The sequence below is a fragment of the Felis catus genome, chromosome C1 (assembly GCF_018350175.1).
Source record: "Felis catus isolate Fca126 chromosome C1, F.catus_Fca126_mat1.0, whole genome shotgun sequence".
Lineage (NCBI taxonomy): Eukaryota > Metazoa > Chordata > Mammalia > Carnivora > Felidae > Felis > Felis catus.
Genome location: NC_058375.1, coordinates 87,820,571 through 87,845,479, shown reverse-complemented (window position 1 = coordinate 87,845,479; position 24,909 = coordinate 87,820,571). Strand labels below are relative to the sequence as shown.

The 24,909-nt window shown below is 34.6% G+C and overlaps 1 protein-coding gene and 1 long non-coding RNA gene across 10 annotated transcripts in view; one reads left to right on the top strand and one right to left on the bottom strand.

The window, feature by feature from the left end:
* Positions 1 to 24,909, top strand: part of COL11A1 (collagen type XI alpha 1 chain) — a 215,493-nt gene that overhangs the window by 182,793 nt on the left and 7,791 nt on the right. For all 9 annotated transcript variants that reach the window (XM_023258940.2, XM_023258942.2, XM_023258945.2 and 6 more), the window contains 14 exons: positions 1 to 54; positions 908 to 1,015; positions 1,339 to 1,392; positions 2,024 to 2,077; positions 3,104 to 3,157; positions 9,122 to 9,175; positions 9,301 to 9,408; positions 9,868 to 9,921; positions 19,252 to 19,305; positions 20,194 to 20,301; positions 20,779 to 20,832; positions 20,934 to 20,969; positions 21,062 to 21,115; positions 22,911 to 23,160. In XM_023258940.2, coding sequence (XP_023114708.1) covers positions 1 to 54; positions 908 to 1,015; positions 1,339 to 1,392; positions 2,024 to 2,077; positions 3,104 to 3,157; positions 9,122 to 9,175; positions 9,301 to 9,408; positions 9,868 to 9,921; positions 19,252 to 19,305; positions 20,194 to 20,301; positions 20,779 to 20,832; positions 20,934 to 20,969; positions 21,062 to 21,115; positions 22,911 to 23,160 — 1,096 coding nt within the window. The remainder of the gene's footprint in view (positions 55 to 907; positions 1,016 to 1,338; positions 1,393 to 2,023; positions 2,078 to 3,103; positions 3,158 to 9,121; positions 9,176 to 9,300; positions 9,409 to 9,867; positions 9,922 to 19,251; positions 19,306 to 20,193; positions 20,302 to 20,778; positions 20,833 to 20,933; positions 20,970 to 21,061; positions 21,116 to 22,910; positions 23,161 to 24,909) is intronic.
* LOC123379719 lies at positions 9,567 to 23,008 on the bottom strand. The gene is made up of 2 exons (XR_006584596.1): positions 22,873 to 23,008; positions 9,567 to 10,334 (listed from the first exon to the last, which is right to left on the bottom strand). It is a non-coding gene; the product is annotated as an uncharacterized LOC123379719 (long non-coding RNA).

The following is a 24,909-nucleotide window of genomic DNA, read 5'->3' as shown; positions in this document are numbered from 1 at the left end:
GGTGAGCCTGGAGAAGCAGGGAACCCAGGGCCCCCTGGGGAAGCAGGCACAGGCGTAAGTGCTGGCCTATTGTCAACATGGAATGGTAACAGTTTGGGAATTCCTTTTCGAGTATTTTATTTTATTTTATTTTATTTTATTTTATTTTATTTTATTTTATTTTTTAAATGCTTATTTATTTTTGAGGGAGAGAGAGAGTGGGGAGGGGCAGAGAGAGGGGGACAGAATTTCTGAAGCAGGCTCTCTGAGAGCCCAATGCAGATCTTGAACCCACAAACCGAAAGATCATGACCTGAGCCGAAGTCAGACACTTAACTGACTGAGTCACCCAGGCATCCCCCTTTTAGAGTATTTTAAACATGTGACTTAACTCCTACCTGTAACTCAGTTATTTACTTTTCTTTTCCAACCCATTACAAACAATCACAAATGCAGAGCCTATTTGTTTAATAATCTTGCATACCCGGCGCATATTTTGATTTACATAGAAATTGAAAGAAAATGACATTTGCATAAGTTAGAACATTAAAACTATAAGCTGTTTATACAATTTGAGGGAGGGGGCTGTCCACGAAGGACACAAACCCTGCTACATCAAACCCACATTTATGAATTGTAGTAGGATTGTATTAATTCTCATTTAGATTGGTTTAAACCTGGAGTAAATTTGACCCCTAGGAAACATTTTGGCAATGTCTGGAGACATTTTTGGTTCACACTAGGAGGAATGTCACACTTGATGTCACACACCGGCATCAAATTAGTAGAGACCAGGGATGCTGTTAAACATTTTGCAGTGCACAGGACAGCCCCCCAGCAGCAGAATTATCTGACCCAATAGGCTGAGACTAAGAAATCCTGATTTAAAGCTTATAAGGTAATCATTCTTTTTCTTACTTTGTTGTAGGGCCCCAAAGGAGAAAGAGGAGAGAAAGGAGAAGCTGGTGCACCTGGTGCTGCTGGACCTCCTGGTGCTAAGGGACCACCAGGCGACGATGGCCCTAAGGGTAACCCGGTAAGTGAGCTTGGTCCCTTTCAGGTAGAGCCTATGTCAAAGCCACTTTTCAGGTAGAGCCTATGTCAAAGCCACTTAGGAGTTTTTCATAGAAAGATTAGAAATCATGAAATTCTGGCCCATAGCTGGTGAAGCTGACTTTTCCTTATTTCATATAGGCATAAGCATTCTCGATTAAATTTCATTTTTTGAACATTTTCTGGTGGAAGAAGGGAAATCCTCTCATACGGTTTTACCATGACTTAGCTCTTAAACATCAGAATATTGTGACTTTATGAAAAATATTTTTATTTATCTTCTTTCTCTTAAAAACATCCCTCTAGGGTCCTGTTGGTTTTCCCGGAGATCCTGGTCCTCCTGGAGAACCTGGCCCTGCAGTAAGTATCATGGGAAAATAAAGGAATTATTTTGATGGGGAGGTTACCCGTGTCTTGGTTGTTAATAATTAAATTCTTGATTACTTAATTGGACCCCCCAAAAATAGAAAGGAAAAGAAAATGTAAACTGCAGCTATAAAATCCATATAGTTGAAGACATTTAGACCTCTGTTGCATGATTATTTTCTTCATTTGGGTTAGTTTTCCAGACTTTGCTGCATTGTATGAACTGATTATCTGAGTAGCAACATTACTCTTATTTCAAAGTTGCAGCATCTTTGCTTTTATTTCTGTGTCTCCTCTGGTGCAAATACTGTCTCAAACTGCCGTATTTGTTCATGGTGAACAGATCCACTGGCCTTCTATACTAATTCCATCCTCTTCTTTTCTTGTATTAACAACACACTGTATTTTAAACTTGATGTGGTAGCAGTTTCACAAATCTTTGTCGAAAGAGTGAGAGATACCACAATCCTTAAAATACAATCGAAAGAATTTAGTAATACTTCTATTTGTCCCTTTAGTAATCATTTATCTCAGGGACTCAGATAGGATATCATACCCTTTTTTTCTAATAAAAGCAAATTCATAGTGAGAAATATCTGTGTTCACTTTCTATTGCCCAATATAGGGTCAAGATGGTGTTGGTGGTGACAAGGGTGAAGACGGAGATCCTGGTCAACCGGTAATTAAGCACACTGTTTTTATTTACTCTTTACACAGTCTCAAGACATTTTAAAGAAGTAATCAAACTTTCAAAAGCATAGCTAGGTGGGTACACATTTTTCTGAAAGAAGTGTCACTTATCATTGAATTTCAGTTCAAACTTACGTGGAGTTTCTTACTCGATGTGATTTAAGAAATATAAGCAACCTTCATAATAAAAAATGTAGTGGTGCCATACTAATGATTTTGTTGTATTATGTCAAATTCAGTATCTATCCATTTGTGTTAAATAAAAAGTTATTTTAAAAACACAAATAAGGCTTAAATGAAGACAGCCATGTTATCAGCCTATCATTAGCATGATTGCACTTCAATTTCTAACCTAAATGAACTCCACATTGTATTGGACTATCACTATTATTTTGTTTTACTTTGAGAATGACTCAACAGGGGCTTTGGCCACATATGGGTATTTAGGGAAGAGGTAAAGGAAGGCACTAAATTAAATAGGAGCCAAAGACAAATCACACCCCTAACATAGTTTTGTCTCCAGAGCCATCCCCACTGGATATTTGTAGGCTTATTCTGTGTAGATAAGACTTGCAGATCATAGCCCAACATGCTGAGTACTCCTTGGCATAAGAATGCTGGTTTTGTACAAGAAGAAATTAAGAAGTAACAGTTTTATGGTTTCACAAATGCATGTGATATGAAAAGAGTTATTAATCATATGATTCAATTAATTAGTATGGCTACTGGCTGCTTGTCAGATATAAGTTAGCAGTTTTTAAAAAGAGCACAGTTTTAAGAAGAAAGAATTTGAGTCACTTTCTTCCAGCTATGAAAAAGTTTTCCATCTGAATTTACTAGCTCTAATTATAGATATCTAGAGGAAGTTTAGGAATCTGAAATACGGCTGAGATTATCCGGGAAAGATAGATGTGGGGAGATGAAGAAAGAAGTTTGGATTCGGTCCAGATTTAGAAAACAATGCTGTGGACCATAAAACAATGCCCAATTAAAAGCTATTTTTCACATTTTATAGGGTCCACCTGGCCCATCTGGTGAGGCTGGCCCACCAGGTCCTCCTGGAAAAAGAGTAAGTTTTTAAAATTTGTTATTTGAGGGACACCTGGGTGGCTCAGTTGGTTAAGTATCCTACTTTTGATTTTGGATCAGGTCATGATCTCACATTTCATGAGATTGAGCCTGGCGTCTGACAGTGCAGAACCTGCTTGGTGTTGTCTCTCTCCCTCTCTCTTTCTGCCCTTGCCCACTCGCTCACACATGCACATGCATGTACTCTTTCTCTCTCTCTCAATAGGTAAATAAACATTTTTAAAAAATAAAATTCTTTATTTGAAACATCCACTCATCTACTATGTGTATAAACATAATATTCTTAAGCTGTAGACAGTATATTATAATGATGCTGAAAAAATATAAGTCTTAGAGAATAATTTCTTACATTTGTCAAAATACTTATTTAAATGGAACACACTTTAGTGACAGATTTAATCAATCACAATAGACAGTAGTTTCCCACTTCCCTGTGCTTAGGTCTCCCCTCTGTACAAATGCAGTCTGTTGTAAAAGACTGATGGAATCCTGAACTTCAACTACAGGGATATGACACGCCAAAGTCCATTGCTAGCTAAAAACATTGCAAAAATCTGAATGCAACTATCAATAGAAAGAGCCCAGGAATCAGCATGTAATGTTAGCTTGCTTGACACCGTCAAACTTCTCTGATTTGGAACCATGGCAGGATTTTAACAAAACACTACAGCAAAAATTTAAATAAATAGATCTTGTTCAAAATATTGGCTCCAAAAGCATAAGAGACTCTTAAAAACTGAGAACAAATTGAGGGTTGATGGGGGGTGGGTATTGAGGAGGGCACCTGTTGGGATGAACACTGGGTGTTGTATGGAAACCAATTTGACAATAAATTTCATATATCGAAAAAAAAAATATTGGCTCCAGTGGATGATAGGAGATTAACTTTTTCTTACTACTGTACTGTTTTCATAGTGAAACCATTTCTGTTGACCTGCCTCTTACAATACTTACGTCATTATCCAGTGTTCTCCTATCCCTCCTTTAGTCTATTTTCTGACCTACCTGCAAACAAAATATGTGGTAAACATCAAAATGTATTTCTTAGGTTCATTCCCCTTTCAGTAATCCAAAGGCACAGAGCCATTGGAACTACTGTGGTTTTCTAATGGTGGTTTTGCTTTAGTGGGATTTTCACACTCCACATTCTCACAGAGTAGGAACAGAATTTAATTTTCTCCTTCAGCAATATAAATTTGAGTCAATATTTATAAACATTTTCCTTTGCCAGAAATAAATTTATTTTATACTAAACATCTTCCTGAATACACTTGTTTCTTCATTGACCAAGTGCTTTTTAACCTTCCACCTTCCCTGTTCTTCTTATATTCTAACTATATTCTAAATAATATTCTTATTGCTTTTGTTTTGTTTTGTTGACAGCCCTGAAGCATGGTCTTGGTAGAAAAAAAAATGTCTCACACAGCAACCACTGGGCTGTTATTCTTAGAAAGTAATTACAAAGTGTAACATGATTTTTGAGATCTCCTTCCTATTTTTGCCTGCAGTCTGAATGCCATTAAAACTTTCTAGATGGATGAGTAAATGATACTAAACCTTCCTAATAGAATATTGACCAGAATGTTACGAGTGGCAGTGATACTGAGAAACAACATTCTAACAGTTATTGAACAAGTAGGAAAATTAAGTTGTCATTTGTAGTACATGTACATTCTGTCATGTATTTGTAATACTAGAGAATAAATGTACATTTCCTTAAGGCACTAGAAGATTGTATGGTTTGTGTTGATAAAACATGGAATTTTGATACTCAAGTTATCATTATAGCTGTTTGAAACCAAGAGCGAGGTCCACGCTCTTTTATTGAAAAACCTCCTAGAGGTCACTAAAATAATTTAAACATGATAACTTGAAACTGCTCAAAATGCACCATTAAATGGAATTCTAAAGACTCCAGTATTTACAGAAATGCAGACAAAACTTTAACCTGTATATATACACCACATAATATATATATTCTTATTACATCATACATGTTGTTATATATGTGCATATATTCTCATTATATATTCTTTCCATCCTTATGCATTTATGCATGAATGTGAATGGTCAAAAGATAAAGTGTTAAAAGGAAACATCCCTCCCACATTTAACCCACACTAAGATTCAGATCAGAGATTAGATTCTTAGGAAAGCCTTCCCTACTGTCAAACTACAACATTGTGCCTATTTTTATATACCTACCTCATCTCTGCACATTTTATAATGTACTATCTTTGTTAATTTTGGTGTCTATCTTCAGAAATGAAACTTCATAATGAAACTTCATGAACTCCTTAGGATTTCATGGTTTTTTGTTTTTTTTGTTTTTTGTCTTTTTTTTTTTTTGGTGTTTTGTTTTATCTTTTTGTATTCTCCGTGTACATTTCTGGAACACAAGGACAATTTAAATATTTTTTACATGAATGGAAGAAGAGATAAATTATAGAATAATATTGTAAAATGTGAATAGTGGGGAGAGGTTATGTTGTGTATTTTATAGGAAGTATGTTTCTCATGGTGAAGAAAATCCTGTGTAACCATGGCTACTGGTGGAGAATTGACTGGGGCCTGTTTTACTGTATTAGGTTTTAGGAGGCATTTTCTAATCAGAACACTCATGAAAGTACAGCAAGTAGTTCACTAGATTAAGTCCTTGCCCATCTGTTTATGCAGATATATGAGAAGTAAGTAAGACAAGAATTTGTCCATATGCACTATTAATTTTTTTCAAAGGAAACTTCATATTCCCCTAGAAAAAGTGTGTTTTCATCCAAGTTTTTCTTTAAAAAAAAACAAAACAAAACAGAAAAAAACACTCTGTGCCATCTGGAAAAATTATAGAAGAAATAAATGAAAATGGGAAAAATGAGATAAAGAACAGAGAAAATCCACTTAATATGGATTTCCACTGTGACAGATATCAGACGTTCATTCAGAGAAGGAAGAAGTCCTTTTGGGATGGAGAAACTCTATTTGAATCAAAATTTTGTGGCTGTGTTGTAGTTTACTCGTGTTTAAATTCTCTAGGCTCTTCAAACTCAGATTGTCTTTTCTCCTTTGTGGTAAAAGCAGTATTTTTGTTACATTTTTAGACAGCTGATGACTAGCTTTTCTCCAAAGCTAGATATTTATAAATCTTCTGTTCTTTATGTTCATGTGTGTCAGTGCAGTCCTTCGAAAAATTCCATACCCTTATGTCACAAGTTTAAGGGAAACTTCTATGAAGTTTCATAGAATAAGGAATAAGGAAAAGGACAGAATAAGGAAAAGCCCATTGTTCAGTTGAATCTCATAATTTCTATTTCCAAAATCACAGTCATTATGGTTGTTTTGGTTTGCATACGTTAATATCTTAAACATCACAGCGAAATAACTTATGACATTTTAACATTAAATTATTTGAAGTTTATGCTTCTATACAGAAATCCTCTTGCATAAATAGCATGAAATTAAAAAGAAGCACTTAAGTTTTAAGCATATATTAATGTTAGCATAATGCTGCTGCCTCAAGAGACTGATTCAAAATGTATACATTTCCTACCTTTTGGTTGAGGCACAATAGAGTTACCATGATGATATTGAGAAAATTATGCTATATTCGTTGATTCTCTCAGAGATAAATGAGTTCACAGAATGCTCCGAGTTTGATGAAGTGCTTGATACTCCTTTTAAATGTGAATTTAAAAGACCGAATGAAAGACTAGCTTGTGCTCACCATTAGCATATTAATATGGCACCTGAAAGAGAGGAGTCTTCCTCCTGCAGCACCTTATTTTCACCAGTTAACACCATCTCCCCTACTCCCCCCAACCTCCAACCTCAATCTCAGTTGATGATTTTGAGTACAATTCATTACAAAATTGAAGTAACTGATGGAATACGAGAGAGAGAGAGAGTCTGGGGAAAAAGGAAATGCAGTTTCTTAGAGATCATGAAGTTTCTTTTTTAAACCTTCTGTGGTTATATTTGAACTTGAGCAGAAAATTTCAACATTAAATTGAATCTTAATGCTTGTTAAGTGATAAAAACTCAGTTAATGAGTGTAAATTAATGTTTTATAACAAAATTGTAAATCTTCTATGTCTTTGAATTGAAAATGTATACTGGGGGGTCATTCTATAGGCCAAAAGCATTTGTATTGTGCTTCTATTAAGCTATCAAACCAAGTGCCCAGCTTCTGTTGATTTGAAATGTTACTAAAAATGACATGAGGATCCAATATAATAGAAACAAAATTTAGATGTGTCAATTATGTTATAATTGAAAAAATGATGATTTCTTTGATACTTTCTTTGAATGTTATATCATGTAATATAAATGACTATAGATGATTTTTTTCTCATCATTTTGTTACAAGGTTTAGAAATGTCTTATATTTCACAGATGACTATATAAATGTAAGAAGGAAATATGAATATCAGGTATCAAAATCTGATTATATACTACAGGATCATCTTATATATTATTTTTTAGCCAACTCAAAAATTTCCAATTAAAACAAGTTGTTGCAAACATAGAATTTATATTTTTCAGGAATTAGAAACAGCATGCATGGAAAAAATAATTTGTTGACATGGTGTCAACAAGTGTATTTTGAGAGCTTATTTTGTTAGACCTGACTCTTAGGTTGCCAACATGGTGAAAAGTATAGGTAAAATACATTAATGTATAATAGTAATTATAATATTTGCTAATGTTACCAATGATAGAACCAAAGCCAATGTTTGTTCAGTGTTTTCTATGTCCCAAACACCTTTATATGCCATTTACCTTTATCAATTCATTAAGTTGTTATGATGACTCTAGGAAATAGCTCCTATTCTTATCCACATTTTGCAGAGAAATAAACTGAGGCACTGACCTAGCGAATAACTTTCTAGAGATCACAAGGCTAATTGGTGCCCGAGACGAGGATTTGAAGTCAGGAAATCTGAGTCCAGGCTTTATGCCCTTAAGCCCCAGATTCCGTATCTGTGTTTGATACCACTACCCAAGAAAGCTTGAAAAATACTTTTACGTGTGTTACCTCATTTAAATTTAACAACAATTCTATTGCAAGAGAATTTTTATTGGTAATATTTTATGGATGAAGTTCAGGAATGCTAATAAATTGTTAAAAGTCACAAAGCTAATGAAAAAAGAACTAAAGAGAATTGGGTAGACAGATATCTTACAAAGATACCTATATAGTCAAGGAGGAGTATTATGAATAGCTTTAAACAGATAAGTAACTAGCATCTCTCCATAGCAATCTGTGCAGCTATACAAAAGTCAGGCAAACACCAGAATATCCTCATAAGCTTTTGGATGACATATGGAGAGGGAAGATTTTTTTTTCTGCTCTTGCTCTAATATTAGGTTTTAAAAAGTGATAACTATTTTTATGCCACTTATTTATGTGAATTGCATAGTCCCAGAAAATGAAAATAAAATTTCTGCTGACAGTCAAGATTTTAAATGTGATGCTCTCAGTCGGACATGATCCTATAAGAATGTATACATAACATATGGCTGTTCTATGATTAAGAAAGGAGCCTAAAAATAAAAATAAAAAAAGGAGTCAATCTTAAAATACCTTTAAGGATGAAAGTGAAATCTGATACATGCATTCCTAATTATACAACATAATAAATGATACCTGAGTATTTAATACACTAAGGGTAACTAAGTCATCAGCTTTTCTTAAATAAATTATCTTTACTGTTTCCTTACATTGATGTGTGATTATCTGTCAGTGTGTGCTTCATTTATGTTTACTATTCTAACTGAAAGTTTTTATATAAAAGGGTTTTGATTTTTCTCATTGCATTTTAAACTAAATAGCTATACGCAGTCCCTATTAGAATCTGTTACAAATTAAACTGGAGTATTTGTGAATAAGTCCTCAGTTACATTACTCTTATATGCGATATATATTTTACGGGTACTTTTATGTTTATAGGGCCCTCCTGGAGCAGCAGGTGCAGAGGGAAGACAAGGAGAAAAAGGCGCCAAGGTAAGATATACAAGTATTATGTTTGAAAGGCTTATACATTGAACAATATCCATTTCAGTACTTTTAATAGCATACAGGATGTCTTTTCTCATTATTAATGTGTTCAAACATTTTATTTCTAACAGGGAGAAGCAGGTGCTGAAGGCCCACCTGGAAAAACTGGTCCAGTTGGTCCTCAGGGACCTGCTGGAAAGCCTGGTCCAGAGGGTCTTCGGGGCATCCCTGGCCCTGTGGTAAGCACCTGTGCTAAAAGACGCCATTTTGAAAATAATGTTTCATTTCCAAAAAATTGTGAATGAAAATATTTATGACAGCATTATTTCATAAGTAATCGTGTGGATGTCTCATAGGAATTCAGTAAATGTCATGTAATCATTAAAGTCAGATATTCTTAAAATATTTAAAGATATCATTTATTTAGTAAGTTCATGGTGAATTCCAACATAGAAAGGCAGAAGAGAAAACCCAACCCTGAGAACTCAACAATATGAAGTTTTTATACATGTATCCATCTAGACATGCACACACAAAGTAAAAACACTCAAAATTGCTTATAACATTTGTAGATGTTCTCCATGGGATGGAATTCATAGATGATGTTTTCTTGCTTTCTTTTTGTGTTTCCAAAATTGAAATGAAGAAATATGTATGCTTTTGTTAATCAAAAAATCAATTGTGTTTATTTTCCATAGGGAGAGCAAGGTCTCCCTGGAGCTGCAGGTCAAGATGGGCCTCCTGGTCCTATGGTGAGTATGGTCTTTTCTGTTACTTCGAAAGGGAAAGCTCCAGAAGCAAAATTGTTTACAGGCTAGAATTTCCAAAATTGTGTCTTACAAAATAGTTTATATTTTGTACAATATTTCAGAAAGCATTTTACTTAGACCTAAAAAGAGGAAAGTAATCCTAAGGGATGGGTTATTTGGAAATTTTTCCCCTTGATCAGATCTTTCCTTTTTGTCCTTTGGAGAAAAAAAAATATTTCCACTCTGAATAAAATGCCACTAATGGCCCAGCCAGTTCTTTTCCAAATGTGGACAGTTCCCCCAAATGCATGCAATTACACTTAGTTTCCTGGCACTTCATTTAAAAGAATGACATTGGCACAGGCACATAGTGATTCCTTCACCAAATAAATTGTTCTCTTCATGAGTCACACAGGCTGAAAGATAAAACATTAACCTCCATTAGTGGAGAAAGGTATAATTATTACAACTGAAGCTGGGTTACAATCATCAACCCTGTGTTCAAACATGGCTTTATAAATCCAACAGAGCACTTTGTTGACCGGCATACTGTTCATAGTTGGGAGTTTATTATAGGTGCCAAGGCTATCCTCCCTACAAAATTTGGACAGAAGTGAGAATCCAAGTCTCGCCTTAAATCATTGTCTTCTGGGTGACAGATTCTGTTTTATGGTAGAGGTGTTTGAAATTCATTGTCCAAAAATAGTTATGCGTGAAGGGATTAATCAAAACAGCAAATAACACATACAGCATTATGTAGGTGTGATGCATGTTGGTTCAAATAGTTAAACACCTCCTTATGCCAATTTAAATTTTACAAAAATACCTCTTATCATGAATATATTAATTACCTGACAGATAGATGCTCAGAGAGCCATCAAAACTGATATTCATAATCTTAATTATGAGGAGGAATGTGGGTCATTCCTTTTAGTAAAAATGCCACAATATATACCAAATACTTCATAAGTGTTACAGAGGTTATTTTTTTTAACTGTCATTGAAAGTTAAAGATCATTTATTTTAGTAAAGGGATAAACATTATCAAATTTTGAGGGACCTCAAGCTGGAGATTATCACATCTGCAGGTGACCCCCTCAGCATAACCGGAGCCTGGCTGAAGCTGGGTGAATTCCCCGTCTACACCACTATTTAGGGAATTCTCCTTAGATATGGTAAATTCCTAACTGCAGAGTCAGTGCCTGGAAAAAAAAAATGAGCCTTAATGTAGACTTAAAATTTGCCAGAGATTTTTTTCTTGTTATTTCAGATTTTCCAGTAAGTATTCTGACCTTTATCCAGATGAAATAAAAAACATCATGCTGGAGATTTCCTTCAGATAATATTAAAATTAAAACCATCAGACATTCCACCTGATTCCAGCTTATAAAAGTTTATATTTCTGACTCTCCGATAGATGTGAGTTTACAGAGCAAAGGACTGAACAACTCAAACCCTTTTAAGCAGAGTGAAATGAAAGGCATCGGAATTTGGCAGTTTAGGTGACTTGCTTTTCTCTGGATGCTTGTTTTCTCAGAGAGTACTTATGTGAATATATTGCAGCTTTCTCATAGCATCAACCACTTTGACAATGACATCTAATTTTAATGAAAATGCTAGTCAGTCCTTGTGAAGTGAGGACTGTCAGAGAAACCATCTTCAAGATGCATTTTATGGCAATTTAATGAGCTTTTCAACTCAGCTATGAAAAACTTTAGTAGGCAATTTTTGATCATGGTTATTCGTTAAGGTCCTTGACCCTGAACCCAAACTCCCTGGTTTCACAAACAAATACTACCACTGACTTGCTTTAGGAAGGTTATTTTTTTTTCAAAAAAATTTTGTAAAGTTTATTTATTTTTGAGAGAAAGAGACTGAGTGTGAGCGGGAGATGGGGCAGAGAAAGAAGGAGACACAGAATCTGAAGCAGGCTCTAGGCTCTGAGCTGTCAGCACAGAGCCCAACACAGGGCTTGAACTCATGAGCAGTGAGATCATGACTTGAGCTGAAGTCAGATGCTTAACCTACTGAGCCACCCAGGTGCCCCAGGAAAGTTATTTATTTTTTTTAAGTGTTAGGTTCCTCATCTGAAAAATTAGAGTATCAATAGCATCTATCTCATGGGATGTTATGAAGTTTAATTGAATTAAATGGGATTATTAATATATTTTTACCACATGGGGGTCTTATGTTAATTAAATGAGTTATATGTAAAACACTTAGGCCATAATTGGCATTAGGAGCACCAAAGAATTATTAATTGAATGAAGTGGTGTTTTGAAAAAGAAACAATTTCATATTCTTAGTGAAAAGTGACTAAATTTTTGGCACCTGATTGGCTCCGTCACTAGAGCATGCAACTGTTGATCTTGGGGTCCTGAGTTCGAGCCACACCCTGGGGGTAGAGATTACTTAAAAAAAACTAAATTTGACCTCATTCATGCATATATACCATCAATAAATTTTTTTGAAAGACACTGTTGAAGCAAATGAAAAGACCAACAAATAAATTATGCTGACTTACAGCAGTTAGAGTATAAAGTGGTAAGTACTATAATAGAATCAAGCAGAGAATGCTGCTAAATATATTCAGAGTAGAACTGTTAAAATGCCATCTCCTCTGGGGACCTTTCCCTCATAGGAAATATGGTAAGATTATTAAATAAGGACGAGAGGGGTTTAAATGTGTCTGGGAGGCTTAAAAATGTGGGAGGTAAAAACAAGAGACGTCTTAAAACCCATACAAATTGGCATTAGTCTCTGAAATTAATCCATGTGAAATTCATGTGAATATTTCCTCCATAATGTGTTTTCTCATTATAATTATAAATATATTCACACCCATATCCACGTCTACACAAATTTCAGAAGTCTGTTATCATTGCATTTCTGCAGCTACCCTTTGGGTCTCTTTTCCTCTTCTAGAAGCTGCCTGAAACTTCCTGCTGTAGGGTCCACTAGTCAAACAAAACCACGACAATCCCCTTTCCCCAATTTTTAAATGCTACTTCGCTATTCTATTCAGTAAGTACAACTTGCTCTGCTTTTATCATTCAGGACAGGCAGCTACCCAGTTAGACAGTTGCACTCTAACGGAGCAGTGTGGGTGCTGTTTTGTTTTCTCTGGCTTTTGTTTTATCAGAGTATTTATACACTTACTTATACACTTACTGTTACTTGCGAAGATATTTTATAGGTCTTTTATATACAATTTTATATCAACCTTTGGAGTGGAAATTCTTTGGGGCAGGAATGAAACATCTTCTAAAAGTTTTGAGATGATAATATGTTTGGTGTTTGCCCCTTCTGTGTAGATATACTAGAGTTTAGATAAGGTACAGTATATATTTTTCACTTTCAAAGTTAGACATTTCTCAGGGTAAAAATTAAACTTCTATATATGCATGAATTTTATGTGCATATATAATTAGAATCACCATATGGAACTGAGAGGATAGACTAGTACATATGAGCGCTAACAGAAAGCTAAGGACAATGATGAGATTATATAAGAATTTTATTTGAGGGTTTTTTTTTAAGTTGAATCAATGATTTTTTGAGTATGTAGTCAACAAAAACTAAATGGAATAAAACAGTGTTTTAAAGAGAACAGAAATTGTGGCTACGTTCTCTTCTCTGCCGTGTACAGTCAAAATTAACAGGATTTCATAATTTTAAACTAATTTTTATGTTTTGAAGGTAGGGTTAGCATCTGTTTTAGTTTTGAGCTTTCACTTTATTTTAGTTCATGTTCTTTTATTAGATGAACCTATTTGTTCCAAAATAGCTAAAAAAGAGATGAAAAATTACCACAGTATAATCATACGTTCCTTCTTTTCACATACTGATAAATATAAAATATCTGACAGCATTATTTCAAACCACAAATGCCTGAAAAAATGGTAGATGGCTTACTGAATTGCAGTTTGTTTTTTAATGCTACATCTAAACTATCTGTAAATAGGGTTGAGATGTGTAGTATTCCATAATGATTAAACAGGTTTAAACAGCAAAGCATTTGCTTTTTACCAAATTAAACATTCTTTCACAATATGACATTCTAAATAAAGTGCAAGATCTGCAGTTTCTTTCAACATCAATGCACTAGAGTTTTGAGATGCATATCAAAGCAAATATCCTGTAAAGCATATAATACTGCAGGGGAAAATGTTTGTATATTCTAGGCACTTAAGAATGTATCATCCCTGTTTTCCTTTTCACTTTATAACTTATGAATTATGTATTTCCTTAGGGTTTCTCAATTTACAATATCCTAAATAAGAAATAGAAAATATGTACTTGGAATAATCTTTTTATGTGAAGAATTGATATTTTTGATATGTCCCAAGTTTGGAGGGTTATTTATAACTGCTATCAATAGCATAACGTTACCAATTTCTATTTCCAACAGATGAAAATGTTAAGAAACTGATTTTTCTTGGTAAATGTGTCCTCAGATAAAGTTTGCAAGTTCATACGAAATTATTAGCTTCTAGAAATTAATACTCATTTCCTCTAACTCCTTTATGTACATTTATAGAAATGATTTAAAATGCATTATAGGGCCCCAGGGTGGCTCAGTCATTTGGGCATCTGACTCTTGATTTCGGCTCAGGTCATGATCCCAGTGTCATGATATCAAGCCGCATGTCGGGCTCTGCACCGAGCATGGAACCTGCTTAGGATTCTCTCTCTCTCTCTCTCTCTCTCTCTCTCTCTCTCCCTCTCCCTCTCCCTCTCCCTCCCTCCCTCCCTCCTTCTGCCTCACTTCCATGCTTGCACTCGGTCTCTAAAATTTGAAAAGAAAGAAAGATGCATTGTAAACACAAATAATGTCTAGCATATTTCTCATTAAGCCTGAATAATTAGAATTCCAATACTCCTCCTCTTCCTCCTCCTCCTCCTCCTCCTCCTCCTCCTCCTCTTCTTTTTCTTTTTTGTCATTTTAGCTTATACTACTAGAATGTGGTGAGAGGGCTGATTGATAACTGTAATATAAAAAAAAATATAAGTAATTAATATTTATGTTATAATTCACTATTTATACAGTAATTTTGCAGGTCTGCTTTTTATTATATTATGACACAGTTATGACTATTAGAGTACTTTCATAAATGAAGCTCAGAGATAATAAGTAATAGATCCAAGATTACTCAAGTAAAGGGTGGTTAGACTTGAGACTCTGAATGAAGCAGTGATTAGAATATTGATGTCCATTGTAGAGAAAGGGGAAACCTCTTGCACTGCTGGTGGGAATTCAAACTGGTATAGCCACTCTCGAAAACAGTGTGGAGGCCCTCAGATAGTTGAAGATAGAACCACCCTATGATCCAGAAATTGCATTACTAGGTATTTATCCAAAGGATACAAAAATGGTAATTTGAAGGGGCACATGTGCCCCAATGTTTAGAGCAGCACTATTAACGATAGCCAAATTATGGAAAGAGCCTGAATGTCCATTCACTGATAAATGGACAAAGAAGACCTAGTATGTATGTATGTATGTGTGTGTGTATGCACACACACATACATACATACATACTATGGAATATTACTCAGCCATCAAAAAGAATGAAATCTTGCTAGTATGTATGTATGTATGAGCTAGTATGTATGTATGTATGTGTGTGTGCATACACACACACATACATACATACATACAATGGAATATTACTCAGCCATCAAAAAGAATGAAATCTTGCCATTTGTAATGATGTGGATGGAACTAGAGTGTATTGTGCTAAGTGATATCAGTCAGAGAAAGACGAATGTCATGATTTCATTCATATGTGAAACTTCAGAAGCAAAAGAGATGAACCTAGGGGAAGGGAAGGAAAAATAAGATAAAAACAGAGAGGAAAGCAACTGTAAGAGACTCTAAACTATAGAGATCAAACTGAGGGTTGCTAGAGGGGAAGAGGGTGGTGGGATGGGCTAAATGGGTAGGAAGCATTTTAAGGAAGTCACTTGTTATGATTAGTACTGGGTGTTGTATTTAAGTGATGAATCACTAAATTTTACAACTGAGACCAATACTACACTATATGTTAACTAACTTAAACAGAACCTTGGAAAGAAGAAAAATAAGAATATTGATATTCAGCATGCAACATCTGTCAGTTCTCCCACTTAAAGCAAAATTTCTGTAAAGTGTATCACATGCCTAAAACAGTTTGAATGTAAAATGAGAAGTGAAGAAAGAAAAAAATCTGGCCGCTGCAGAGTTTTATATTTTCAATCTAGAGAATGTTTTTAATTGACATACGTCAGTTTTAACCAGTATTCTTAAAGGGTTTCTGCTACTGGTGCGAGTATATGGTTCTTTCATGCAGTTACATTTTTATCAGAACTATTTTTTTTCATACTTTTTATGCCACTTTTTTCTAACATATAGAGTCTTCGGCATTTATCCTGATGATAACATGGTCTCAAGAAATTCTGAGAGTTTCCATTACTCATTTATATTATTCCTTTCAAAATGTGCTATTGGGCAACATTATTTTCCCTACTGATTCATCATGCATTTCTGATAAGATCAGAAAATAGTAGATATGAAATATATTACCTTACTTTAAAAAATATTAAACTAGTAGAACTAAATAGGTATTGCTTTTAACATAAACGAGATTTTTTTATGCTGTTCTGATTTGCATATTGATTTAACTCAATTTGGGACCTAATGCCACGGAGCCAAGTCTCTCAAACCTTAATGAGTATCAAACCTATGAAACAGACTGCTGGTCTCTTCACTCCAGCATTTCAGATTTAGCTGGTCTGGATGAGGCCTAAGAATTGGCTTTACTCATAAGTTCACAGATGATGCTAATGATGCTGGTCTGAGGTCACACTTTGATATCCACTATGATAGGGTGTTAGTGACTGAGGTGAAAGTTAGGTTTTCAAACCCAGCCTTAGAATATACTTGAATATAATTTCTTTGTGATCTACATTTGTCTATCAGAGATTTAACAAAGTGGCATGGTTATTTTTATACAAAATAGATTCTAAACTGAACTAATTTAAATTTATGTCTGAGGATTAATAATTTTCTCTTTGAAGAATATTAGACACATTCACATTTAAAATAGCACATATCTTATATGAAAATGATTTTTATCTATTGTTAATGGAATGATGTAGAGAAATTTCCCACTTTTATATCAATACTTACAGAATTTCAGATTTGTTCATGCATTAAAACAAATTAAATATATTTAAGTAGCCCCAAATACTATTGTTACATAGTACTAACTGATACCAAAGCTATTCTTACTTTCTCCTGATGATGAGGATTTCAGTTTAAGATATAGATGTGAGAAACTAAGGAATGGAAAAGGCTTATCTACTTGATCTCGTGAGACAGGAATTATAATCCTCAATCTATAGATGAGAAAACTGAAGCTCTCTTTCGTTAGCTAATTTAAATTGCTAATAAGAGAGGCTGGCTTCTATCCCAAGTCTATCCTATTCTGAGCCCATACTTTTTATATTACATCATACTACTTGGATCAGATCCATCGCTCTTAATACTTTAAATTCACAAAAATTATAGACTGGCACATTTTTTTCACACCAAAGCAGTATCTGTAGAGAAAGGAAAAAATCACTCATGGTAGGCTTGAAGAAGATACAATTGTGAACACTCCTGGTATAGCTTGTTACAAGTTAAAATAGTTTGCTTTCTAAGTACTATGTTAAATCATTATTAAAATTATAATTCTAAAATTCAGTCCAATATGAATAATTCTATTTATAGAGAAACTGTATGAATATTTTGCTTCCCCCCTCTCCCCCACCAATGCCTTTCTGTTGCAGGCAGTTGTGACCTACATTTTGTAACATTATCTTGGCTCTGATTTAATCAATCACATACTAACCATCTTTTAGTGTCAGTTACACTTCTTCTGACAGAATCTCTTGCCTGCATCATTTCATTTGTCATTAATTTCAGGACAAGGATATTTTGTGTTGTCCTCAATATAGAGTACCCTGACTTTTGTATTAAAAAGTTTGTGGGGCACCTGGGTGGCTCTTAAGTGTCCAACTTCAGCTCAGGTCATGATCTCGTGGTTCCTGAGTTCGAGCCCCACATGGGGCTCTATGCTGAGAGCTCAGAGCCTGGAGCCTGCTTTGGATTCTGTTTCCCCCTCTCTCTCTCTGCCCCTTCCCTGCTCGCACTCTGTTTCTCTCTCAAAAATAAACAAACATTAAAAAAAATTTAAGTTTGTTAAGTAATCAATATGAATATTTCCATGGGTAGGGTCAGGGTTAGTTGTTGAGGTCATGCCATAATTTCATAAAAATACAATTTAGCTAAATAGATAAGTACCTTATCCTTTGACCATAAAAATTAAATTATTAGGATAGAGATAATTATATGAGAAAAATTATTTACCTTATTATTAAATTTACAAATCACTTTTTAAAAAATGTTTATTTTTCAGAGACAGAAAGAGCAGGAGCAGGGGAGGAGCAGAGAAAGAGGGAGACAAAGAATCTGAAGCAGGATCCAGGCTCTGAGCTCTCAGCACAGAGCCTGCTGCAGGGCTCAAACCCATGAACCATGAGATCATGACCTGAGCCGAAGTCGAAACTTAACCAACTGAGCCACTTAGGCATCCCAGAATCTTTTATTTAAATGATTTGTAGATTTAATTGGGGTGCCTGGGTGGCTCAGTCGGTTAAGCATCAGGCTTCAGCTCAGGTCATGATCTTCTGGTTCATGAGTCAAGCCCCGCCTTGGGCTGTGCCTACTTTGGATTCTGTGTCTGCCTCGCGCTCTGCCCCTCCCTATTTGTGCCTGCGTGCGTGCTCTTTCTATCTCTCTCACAAAATAAATCAACATTAAAAATATTTTTGAAAAGATTTTTCAGGAATTATAGTTAAAAATACTATCTTAGGAGTTTGCTTAGGAAAAGTGGTTATCAAATGTCATTTGACTGTCAAAAATTTATTGAGTTTTTTTTTAAAGTTTCTAGGAAATATTGTAATTTATTTGAGCTTAGCACCAAAATATTTTATTGAATCGATGTGTACTCTGGAAATCCCTTCTTCTAAAATTAGTGTGTTTAAAAATTTATTCTTTTTCTGTTGTAAGTCCATGTAAACCAAGTCTTATTTCTAACTGCATATTTATGTAACCAATGTTAAGTTAAATATCAAGCCATGGAATTTCAAACAAAATTATTTAGAATTCTGATAAATAAACCTTAAGCATTACTAATTATTTTTGAACTCTGTCATATTACCAAAACCAAACTTGCCCTATGCATAGTAATAGGATTCTCTAATTCATGCCTACTTTATGTATGTTTATTATTTCTCATTATTTAGGGACCTCCTGGCTTACCTGGTCTCAAAGGTGACCCCGGTTCCAAGGGTGAGAAGGTGAGAATAAAAGCATGTGTTGTTACAATTTTGATATGCTAATAGCAGAGACAATAATTTTGCAGATTGGAATCATTCAAAAGGAAATTTCAAAGAATATCTTTGTCCTTTTAACCAAGGCAAAAGCTTCCAATCCTCTGCTTCCCAGATGAATTTAGAGAAGAGAAAAGATACAAAGTCATAGTGAAAAATGTATTCAAATCCATTGTTATATTTTCTCAATGTCCCCTTGTAGGAGCCATATGGAGAAAGCATATGGTTATACTAAAATAACTCTTCAGAAAATAAACAGATGGAATAACAAAATGCCCATTTTATGTTTTTAAACATGAAAATAACAAATTTAAACCAGAATACTTTTGAAATAGTAATTTGATCTTCCAGAAAGGACACGGAGTTGCACCAAATAATTATGGAAAATAAGCCTTTTTATAATGGCGTTAATGTTTTTTTGGGTCATTTTTAAATCTCCAAATGTCTCTTAAAGACCACAGAGTCTCTGAAGGATAGAAATCATATCATATAAAATATCATGCTTATTAAAATAATGAATTTTCAGTTTATTTGATCAATATGGTCATTATTGGTCTTTTAGGGAATTACTTTTCAGTAAATGAAACACTGAAGATGATTCTTTTAGAAAGCATTTTGTTCCCTAATACTTCTCTCTATAAATAAAAGATTCACTTAATGTAAGCATAAACGATCCTGTTAGGTAAGAGGAAAGAGGTTCTTAATCCTATGTATCATTCAGAAAGGGTTAAAGTTTTTATCTTTTTTTTTTACTTTTATGTTCCATAAAATTAGTGTGCAATTACTTTATGACTATAATTTAATATATGGTTGTAATTTACATATGGTCAAATTTCTTTTCTCTGCCTTCTAAAGGGACATCCTGGTTTAATTGGCCTGATTGGTCCTCCAGGAGAACAAGGTGAAAAGGGTGACAGAGGACTCCCTGGAACTCAAGGATCTCCAGGAGCAAAGGGGGATGGAGTGAGTAAAGATATAAATTATTCTCCTGCTCCTTTCCAAACACACACACGCACACACACCTGTGCACATTCCATTAAACGTGACCAGCAGGGTGATTTAGAGCATCTTTAACCTCTTTAAGTCAATGGTGTTTTCAAAAAGAAATTTATTTAACCTTAAAGTAATAATTTAAAAATATGTCAAGTTGGAAATCATAAAGATTACAGTTCAATAGTTAATTACACAGCAATTTATTGAATCCCCAAAACATACAGATCATTACTCTGAAGGCTACATAAGTCTAAACATAGAGACATTGAAGCAAACGGGAAAAAAATACAGATTATCTTACAAAAGTTATTTCTTAGGTTCACAATGGAAAATTTCAGGTTATTCTTATATACTTTTGCATAATCTAAGTTTTCAGTGTATGTTGTCCTGCAATATAGAGAGTAGCATAGCTGAGGAAAACTCTAATTTGGATGATTCTCTTTATAGGGGATTCCAGGTCCTGCTGGTCCCATAGGTCCCCCTGGTCCTCCAGGCTTACCGGTAAGTGCGAGACAAAAGAATTTTGTAAAGGACACTTACGCTAAAAGAGTCATGATTTCTCCAGATTTTTATCTGTACTTTTGCCTTTGCATTTTGTCTAGGGTCCTCAAGGTCCAAAGGGTACCAAAGGCTCTACCGTAAGTACTTCTCCCTTTGGACTTTGATTGTTCAGTGAAGCCTAGTCAAATGCCTTGTTCTCTGTTTATCTTGTTTCTTTTGTTCCTAACAGGGACCTGCTGGCCAGAAGGGCGACAGTGGTCTTCCAGGGCCTCCTGGGCCCCCGGTAAGTGCATGGGAACAAAAGTGATGTTTAGGTCTGTTCACATCCTAAGACTGCCGGTGATTTCTCCAAATTTGTAAGAAGGACAAAAAAAGACATTCTGTCAAAGTGGTGATTTTTCTAGGAAACAGCAACTCCATTAATTACATAATCAGATCCACATGCCAAGGCCTGTCTTTTAATTGATGCATTAACTGTATATTATGAAAATCTTGTTTGTATTTATTTTTCACGAAAATTATATACTTTTTAATGTCATGTTTTTATGAAAGCAACTGACTGTAGGCCATAAAAATACATACATACATATACATACATACATATGTGTGTGTGTGTGTGTGTGTATCTGACCACACTAGGAATAAAGACAAAAGTTCAGATATTTTGCATTTTTTCCCTACTGTATATAATGATCATAAAAGCAATAATAATTCCTAACATTTATTAATGCTGACATTTTCCAGGCTCCATATAACTACTAAGTGATAGATCCATGTGAAAAAACATTAGTCTCCTCTCTTGAGTTTGTTTCCAAACTATATGTGTATTAGTTTGCTAGGGCTGCCATGAGAGGCACCACAAATAGGGGGCTTAAATAATAGAAATGTATTCTCTAACAAATTCTAGAGGCCACAAATCCTAGATCAGAGTGTGGGCAGAATTAGGTCCTTCTGAGGGCTGTGGAGGAAGGTCTGTTCCATGGCCCTGTCCTTGGCTCATAGATAGCTGTCTTCTCCTATGTTTTCCCTTCAAATTCTATCTATGTGTGTCTCTGCACCCAAATTTCCTCCTTTTACAGGGACACCAGTCATATTGGATGGTTTCCCATTGCTGGATACCCCCCCCCCCAATGCCCTTACATTTACTTAACTAATTATATCTACAGTGACCCCATTTCAAAATAAGATCTTATTCTAAGTACTGAGGCTGATAGCTTCTACCTATGAATTTTGTGGGACACAATCATAACAACATAGATTTAACTATTTGGTATAGTTCTACTTTTACACATATGCAAATTCAAATCTGTCTGCATTTATTTTTTTTAATTTATACAGTTTTAAGTTATATTTGAAGCAAATTAATGTGTATTTTTAGAAGTTTAATGTTTCATAATATAAATTATTATCAAGCACAATAGACAACTCATTAGGTAGGTTAAGAACCTTAAAATGGTATTTTAATCTTCAGAGACTAAAATCTAGTTGTGGAGACAGGACATGTAAATAAGGACTAATTAATAAATAAGAAAGTGACATACAATATATCCACACAAAACTGGGTTACACTACTTATATAGAGAAAGGTCCAGGGGCTCTTAGGCAGCTCAGTCACTTAAGCATCTGACTTAGGTCATGATTAAACGGTTCATGACTTCGAGCTCTGTGTCAGGATCTGCACAGTGCAGAGACTGCTTGAGATCCTGTCTCTCCCTCTCCTTCTGCTTCTCCCTGTTTGTGCTCTCTCTGTCTCTCTAGGAAGAAGGGAAAGGGAAAGGGAAAGGGAAGGGAAGGAAAAAGAAAAGGAAAAGAAAAGAAGTTCCAGAAATCATCTGATTTGTGTGTCTACCTCAGTATCTCCACTAGATTCTTTTTAAAAGAACTTAACACAGTTTCTATACAAATATTTATAACATGTGTATGTATATGTAGTAACAATTAGAGAAAATATTGAAAGTAGGGAAAACATTGAAAAGCTAAACCAACTATAATTTCTCATAATAATGACCTCATCAGTAATAATTATGCAGAACATTTTACCTTAGGAAGCAGTTACATGCACATTATCTCTTTCACAGGGTCCACCTGGAGAAGTCATTCAGCCTTTACCAATCTTGTCACCCAAAAAAACAAGAAGACATGCCGAAAACATGCAAGCAGATGCAGGTGATAATATTCTTGACTACTCAGATGGAATGGAGGAAATATTTGGTTCCCTCAACTCCCTGAAACAAGACATCGAACATATGAAGTTTCCCATGGGTACGCAGACTAACCCAGCTCGAACGTGCAAAGACCTGCAACTCAGCCATCCTGACTTCCCAGATGGTATGTTAATAATACATGTCACAGCAAAGGGACTGAGCCTCTAAGAAGGTGCATGGTCAGCCCATTACTTCTAGTTAAATGTTTGATATAGACTCTAAATAAACTAAAGTAAATGATTATTAATTCCAGTCTTGTAAACAGAAAAAGTCCTTTATACTGTGTAATTCAAGAGCTGCTTCAGAAAATCCTTACCTACCTACATAAGGTTTCATTAAATTATGACAAGATCATTTTGGGACAATTATAGAACACAAATGCATTTTTCCCCGTAATAACTATCATAGAAAGGGTTTTTTGTGTGCACACATGTGTACACATTAGTATATATTTATATCCTGTAACCGAACTTATTTTACCTTGATATGAAGTTAACATGATTAATAGCATAACTGAATCATATTTTACCTATCAGTTTAATAATAATTTGGTGAACAGAATATTTAAGACTTAGCATAGTAGCTTGGGGCAAAAATTTATGTCACTGATCCACAAATAATCAGAACTGTAAGCAATTCATTTGTAATAATAATCAGGATAATTTATTATACCTATTGTTTAACATAAACCCTATCATACCCTTCCTGAGAAGGAAACAGTTTCAAGTATCATGAGTTAGTTAATAAACTCACACAATTACTAAACTAACAAGGGGCAGATATTTATGTGATCTTAAATCTCCCACTTTATATGGAAATATTTTGTCACTCTTTTTACTCTTGGGGCAATATTATTTTGCACTATCAATCATATAAGAATGTTATAACTGAGATATAAATAAGTCAGTACAAAGAGAAAAGTTTAATGTGATTCAGAAACAGCCACCACTATAAAGGAAAATGTCATAAAATCTTCCTATCTTAATCAAGCATAGCCTGTTAAAACTAAAACACAGGTAGCTATTAAGGACTCCATTCAAACTAATGTCCAAGGTTTTCAAATTTATAATATGTTTATTTGGAAAAGATATGTTTAGTTCAATAGTAATTCAGTAATTTTAAAGAGAATGACTCAGACTTCTGCTCTTGCTGAGACAATCATACATAATTGAAGTTCAAATGTAAAAGATTACAACACAAATAAAACAAATATGATTAATTAGAACCTGAGCAGTCAAGAAAAATTTTTGTGAATTTGGGAATGGAAAGCTCATTGTGGACCACAGCTCCCCATGGTTTCCATATAATGACCAGCGTTATTAATTCCTTAATGGGTTAATTAATTGCCATTAAATATTAATTAACTGACTTAGCAGTGCCAGGCACTGTTCTTCAGGCAGAGATTTGTAGACACACAGAAGAAATAATGCCCTTGAGCTACTATTATCAAATGAAGGAGACAGGAAAAGTATAAGTATTAACAATAGCATATTATGACAGATACTGTGGGAAAAAATGAGTATTTAGATAAGGTAAGGATGATCCATTTTGTGTAAAGGATGTTAATATTTGAGGAGGTGACATTTCAGCTGAAACCTTAAAGAGGTAGCCAGTCATGCAAAGAATCAAAAGGGTATTTCAGGCAGAGGATATGGGTCATTTGATAGGTTTAAAAGAGGACAAGATCTTGGTGCCTTCAAGGAACTGAAAGGTCTCTATGGCTAAAAAATAGTGAGGAAAGTGAAAAATGACTTGAAGTAATTTGGAAGGAAGCAAGGTGAAATCAAAGGAAGCTAGTTAAAGAGCTGTTGGTTTAATCTAGGAAAGAAATTAATGGTGACTTGATTTAGGGATTTGACAGTAAAAATAGGAG